Genomic DNA, 6067 nt, shown 5'->3' on the forward strand with positions numbered 1-6067 from the left:
GCTTTGACTGAAATAAATGAATATATTTTTGGGTATAAACGTTGATTTTTATCTGGAAAATAAACCAAGTGTGTATGCTGTCACGATGCAAATATTCAAATAAAAGTAAATTAATAGTTAAAATGTACCTATACTAGACGTCAGGAAATGTAAACTATTGATATGACACATATTATTATTAAGTGTTTAAGAGTTACTTAAAATGAAGAGGAGAAGACAGTGAGATATGATCCATAATTTCAGTTTTATTGAAATGTCATCCAGGGACGCTGGGCGATAATAAATATTTCATCAATCAACAATTTACAAAAATAAAGACACGGGGTCTCTGGGCATAACAAATTCAGTTCAGCAAAAACAATCATGCTGTGATAATTATACCATCATGCAAACAAAAAAAGAAAAGAGAGAAGAAATAACAAAAGCAAGTGGACATACAGTGAGCCACGAAATGAAAATAAATCTAAATTTTAAAACAAATTTCCGCGCAGTCATTTTAGCCAATAACACATGAATGTCATTATTTTCATTTACAACTCAAGTTTTAAAATCCTTGGTACAAGGCACAGAGAGCATTCTTCGTTTTCACAAAAATGATGCCTGATACAAAAACAAAAGAAGAAGGTCAAATGAAATCAACACGTCCATGCAGCCTCCTTCACCTCTCACACCGGGGTGTGACACTATGAGTCAGACACGAGAGGGTCGTGGCATCTTGTTGCATGACACACTACTTTTTATTTTTTACCTTCAATTGGCAAATTCATCAGTCTTTATAAAGTCCTTGTTACAAGGAGGAAAATAACGTGTTTTTTTTTCTTCCCATACGCCCAACAAGAAAACAGACTAAACAACAACATGCACAAGTGATGCCAAATCCACCCTCATGCCCAGAATTCTCTATTTACAAACATCGCTATATCTCTCAGTCTCCGCGTGTGTGTCAGGCATCATTTCATCAGGTCCTTGCCCTCCATTGTGAGTCTCGTGAGGCCGGCAGTGGTGATGGGGATGTGTGGTGCAGGGGGCACCTGGCAGATGGTGCAGGGACACGGCAGTCCGGCCCAATGCTGGAAGCCGGGGCCCAGCTGCAGGGGCACAGACGGGGAGCTCTTCATCAGTGCGTGGGGGGCTCGGATGGACGTGAGCCCCGGTAGCGAGCTCGTCAGCGTGGAGGACGTGGAGGTGGTCAGCGCGCTCCCGAGGAGAGGGTGCACCTGGTGCACCTGGTGAGCGGCGGCTGCGGCTGCGGCTGCGGCAGCGGCTGCAGCCACGGGGCCTCCGGGGTGTCCACCGGGCCCGGCGGCGTGCCCCACGGTGCCGCAGTGGAAAGCTGAGTTGTGCCCTCCGTAAATGTCCCCCACCAGCCGCTTCATCTCGTCCAAGGAGCTGTTGAGCATCAGGATGTAGTTCCTGGCGAGAAGCAGCGTGGCGATCTTGGACAACTTGCGCACCGAGGGCCCGTGCGCGTAGGGCATCACCTCGCGCAAACCGTCCATGGCCAGGTTGAGGTCGTGCATGCGCTTGCGCTCCCGGCCGTTGATCTTGAGACGGAGATGGTACATTTCCTCCTCGGTGACTTGCTTCTTCAGTTTGAAGTTGTTGCTACTGCTGCTGCTGCTGCTGCTACTGCTGCTGCTCTCGACTGACTTGGGGTCTCCAGACCTCAGGAGATCACTGGCGCTCAGCTTCTGGCGCAGCTCTGCGCTCTGCGTAGATGAGGACACGGAGGAGCCTACGAGGTGGTGATGGTGGTGTGGGTGGTGCTCTCGGAGAGACATGACGTCCATGTCCGGGGAAGAGGCTCTGCTGCTTTGGCTGGAGTCTGAATTCATTTTATGGGTTCGTTTTCGAGGTTGTTGTAGGAGGTTGCTGCTGGTTCCCCCCACCCCCCCTCTCTCTCAACCCCCTCTTTCTCTCTCTCTCTCTCTCTCTCTCTCTCTCTCTCTCTTTCTCCTACTCCCACTCTCTCTCTTTTCCCTCTCTCTCTTTCTGGAGCCCTCAGTCCTTCTGGTCCCCTGATGTTGTCCGTACCCCTCCTGTCCCACGCTTCTGTCCCTCTTATCACACCGGTGTCCACTTTGCCTCAGCCGACTCGCTCTCCTTTCTCTCTTTTCTCTCTATCTCATCTCCTCTTGTGTCTCTGCGTGTCTGCGGCGAGGAGGACACCGATAGAGGCTTTTTATATATGCGGGGAAAACAAAAGCGGCTTTCCTATTCATAACGCCTAGTTAGTAGGATGACGTGCCCGTTAGAAAGGGGGCGGTGTGCTTTGACTGTCCCAGTGACCGCGGTGCGCAACCATTCACTGCTATTGTCAGGACACCGTTGGGGGGCACAGTGCGCCTCTTCTTCTTCTTCTCTTCTTTTTCTCTCCTCCTCCTCTTCTTCTTTTTCTCTTCCCCTCTCCTCTCGCGGATCAGAAAAGTTGCTCTTCCTGGAAGAAACTGGTCAGTTTGAAAATTGCTTCTTTTATAGCATTTTTGTGTGTGTCAAACCTATAGAAGTTCTTTGGAGAGCCTCCTGTACACTTAATATTTAAAAAGTGACACACTATATCGGTTGTGCCCGGCCGTTGCCTCGCTGCGCAATGTGACATTTACGCACAACAATCATTGTTATAACCTCGCGCAGTATGTTTGATAATTTCACATGTTTTAAAATAGATGAAATGCACCACGAGGAGGAGAGACTGTGATCTTCCAGTCTCCTCCACAGTGCTCATTTTGTGGGTGTTTATCGGACAGTCGAATCGGAAAGCCAAAGTCTCGGTTCGGCCGCTGTTGCCGGAGAGAACTGGGAGGAATGGGAAGGAAATTGCTTTCCCATTCAGCGGCTCCCCGCGGCCACAGGGGTGCGCGGCCTCCGCTGGGACAGAGGTAACATGCCCGCTCCGATCACTCCGCACTCTGCTGTCCATATGGCAGCATGCGGGCCTCACGTCTGGTCCTTCACGCAACTTCTCACCGCTTCCATGTCTGACAGAAGGGTCATCCTTCATTTCATTTCTTCATCATTATTAAATATGTGATGTGTCAGCCTGTAATTTAAATGTTATCCCTAAAGATTAAATTAAATATAGGATATAGCTTAAACAAAATTTATTCTGAAAAATAGATGACAATGACAATATTGTATAAAAAACGACTCACAATACATGCAGTCATTATATAATTTCACGAATTTAAAGCTAAATAATTTACTTGTTCCTCAAGGGGAAATGTGTTGTAAACCCTTCATTCACGTCTAAAAATACTAAACAAGGACTAGTTTAAAGTATTTAAACATGAGAATAAACCAATTAGAAACATATATCTATCATATAACTATATCATATTTTATTGATTCATCACGCAAACAGACAGATCTCAGAAGGTGTGTTTTTTTGTGTTAACATATTGGGAGAATACATTAGATTGACTCAGTATTGTCTATATTGAGCTGCTGAGAGCGCTTTCTCCACTCTGAAGAGTCTCCTCCAGATCTATTGTGTGGAGGTGGAGTGGAGGAACTAGAGAGCTAAACAATAACATGTGGAAGTAACTGAAGCACTCTTCCCCTGACCAGCACCTCAGCATCCCTCCCTCCATCCATCCATCTGTCTATCCGTCTATCCACACACACACACACACACACACACACACACACACACACACACACACACACACACACACACACACACACACACACACACACACACACACACACACACACAGCACTTCAAACTCGGATAATAAAGTCTGTCTCAAACTCTGCTCGCCGCTCTATCCTTCTCCAATGAGATCCCCCTGGTAGAACAGTAAAAATGTGTATTCACGGCCTCATTGTTGGCCCCCTGCAAAAGAGCCCTTCTCATAAAGGTGCAGCCAATGCAAAGGAAAGCGCCGGTCGGCTTTGCTCTCTCTTGGTGGCATTTGAACGTGTAAAGCTTTGAATACCAATTGCTTGAACTGGACATATGTGAATCCGCTGTAAGCCTACTAATCCTGTCCCCAAGTGTTTCTTTGTGCGTGGGGCAGCCTCGCACACCCAAGAGAAAGTGTTCCTAATCCGGCCAATGTGGAGAAATGTGTGAATGAGAGGGACAGAGGAGAGCTCACAGAGGAGGTATGTGAGCATGTGTGTGTGTGTGTGTGTGTGTGTGTGTGTGTCAGGTATCAGTTTGTGCAGGAAAACATGCCTTTGAATTCATGTGTTGCTTTATTTATGTATTTCTGGTGGGTTTTTTTTAGTGTGTGAGTCCGTCCGAGGCCCCTGGCTCCACACCACTGGGACACTGGTCTAAGTGGAAGCAGTTATTCACCGTCCTCCACACTACTGTCGCAGCAGGTCGCCCCTAATGTGCTCTTTTCACCGCGTAAGCTCCTCGCTTTCCTTTTATTCCTCTGTTTTTATCTTCTTTTTTTAAATTTTTTTTATCTATTCCCCGCTCTTGTCCTCTCACACTTTTTCTCGCTCACTGTCTCTTCTTTCCAGTTTCTTCCTGCTTCTTCTCTTGTCTCTTTTATCAATCTTTCTCTCTTTCATAAGTGGCTCGCATGCCCTCTCACATCAGTTTCCTGGGCAGCAAAAGAACAGCTATATATGGGCCAGAATTTGAGTCAAAACTGGGTTTACCTACACACACCCATGAGAAGAACACCACCCAACTCAATGGGTTGTTTTGACTCAGTCGAAGTGTTATTATGGTGGAAAACTGTTAATAACCAAGCCCTTTTAAAACATCTCACTATTTGTTACTGATTGCTGATGGAATGTCTTGTGCTCTTCCAAGATGTAATTAACTATTAGGCTAAATACTTTATATTAGTTCAGGCTAAATACTGTAATTTATAACGTTTGTTACCATCATTTTTGACTTTTTGACCCAGCAATGTCTACTTGCAATGATAATTTGTCACTATTCAGTTGAATAAACAAAGATTACACCAAAAAAAACATTTTATTAGGGACAGCATAAAGGTTTTTCACCACTTTCCTAATCTTTTTAACATCTCCCAACCCTTCAGATTGGTGTAGTCCCCCTTGGGGAGGTCCTGACGCCGTTGATTTGACAAGGAGATATTCTTTCAGCACAAATGAATCAAGCAGCAAAGTGTTCTTGACAGAAAGTGAATGGTTGCCTGGGAAATGTTGTCTTCCTTTAGAGAAATACTTAAAGTGGCGATAGGCTGTTATTACCACGTCCTCATTGGCTTGTTATTACAGTTGCTAATTTTACTGATTGATAATTAGGGTAAAACACATGTTAAGATTAAATATTCATTGCGCGATTCACTTTCACAGTAACGTCGTAAGGACCTGTCGTCTTCATACGACTCACGAGAAACCTTATTAACTCCTGAAAGTTACTCTTTACATAATGCAAACCTTGAGTCTTTAGAGCCCGCCTCCCCTCAGCTTAATGCAGCTTTATATTGAGTTTCAGTTGTGCTTGATTAACACTTCAATGACAAGTCAGCGACCATAGCTTTTAATAAAATCTCGTGCAGCCTTTAGTTTTTCACTGGTACAAGTGACTCGCTGTCTTTGACTGGTAGCAGGTGAACATAGCGGAGCATTTAGCAGAGAGACAGATATTTCAATGAGGAGTTGGTGGAGACCAAAAACAGAGCTAAAAGAGAGTGACTATTATAGAGTTAGACTCTGTCTTCTTTATGTAATTTATATCTCAGTCCACAACACTCACAGGATTTAAAAGACAGTATACACCTTTAGCGAAACATCTGTATATTTATGGTTTTAATATATCAGAGAGGTGAACCAACGCTCTCCAAAACCAATCTCTTCTCCGTCTCTCTCTCTCCTGTGGGGGCACTAGACCCCCTCTAACACGTTCAGGGCAGTAAACAGTCAATGGATGCGTCCCTCCACCAGCATGTGAAGACAGTAGGCGGCGGTCTCGCCACCACTCAGAGGTCACAAGGTCAAGGTGGCAGCAGAAAGGTGTCAAGGTTGCTTTTTAAAGTCAAATGTTATTTATTGCATTTACGCATATTTTGGAAATGATTGTAAAATCTAGAGAAAATGTGGTTCATTTCAGTTACTGTTTTTGATCATCTCAGAG

At 45.0% G+C, this 6067-nt stretch overlaps 1 protein-coding gene across 2 annotated transcripts; it reads right to left on the minus strand.

Moving 5' to 3' along the window:
• Positions 1–950: 950 nt before the first annotated feature.
• olig3 (oligodendrocyte transcription factor 3) lies at positions 951–1835 on the minus strand. 2 transcript variants are annotated; one of them, XM_034552489.1, is made up of 2 exons: positions 1295–1835; positions 951–1246 (listed from the first exon to the last, which is right to left on the minus strand). In XM_034552489.1, the coding sequence occupies exons 1-2, from the start codon at positions 1833–1835 to the stop codon at positions 951–953; spliced, it is 837 nt and encodes a 278-aa protein (XP_034408380.1). The 2 variants fall into 2 exon arrangements, with proteins under 2 accessions (XP_034408380.1, XP_034408379.1); XM_034552488.1 differs by having other exon boundaries at positions 951–1835.
• Between the last annotated feature and the right edge of the window lie 4232 nt (positions 1836–6067).

Source organism: Cyclopterus lumpus, chromosome 15 (assembly GCF_009769545.1).
Source record: "Cyclopterus lumpus isolate fCycLum1 chromosome 15, fCycLum1.pri, whole genome shotgun sequence".
Lineage (NCBI taxonomy): Eukaryota > Metazoa > Chordata > Actinopteri > Perciformes > Cyclopteridae > Cyclopterus > Cyclopterus lumpus.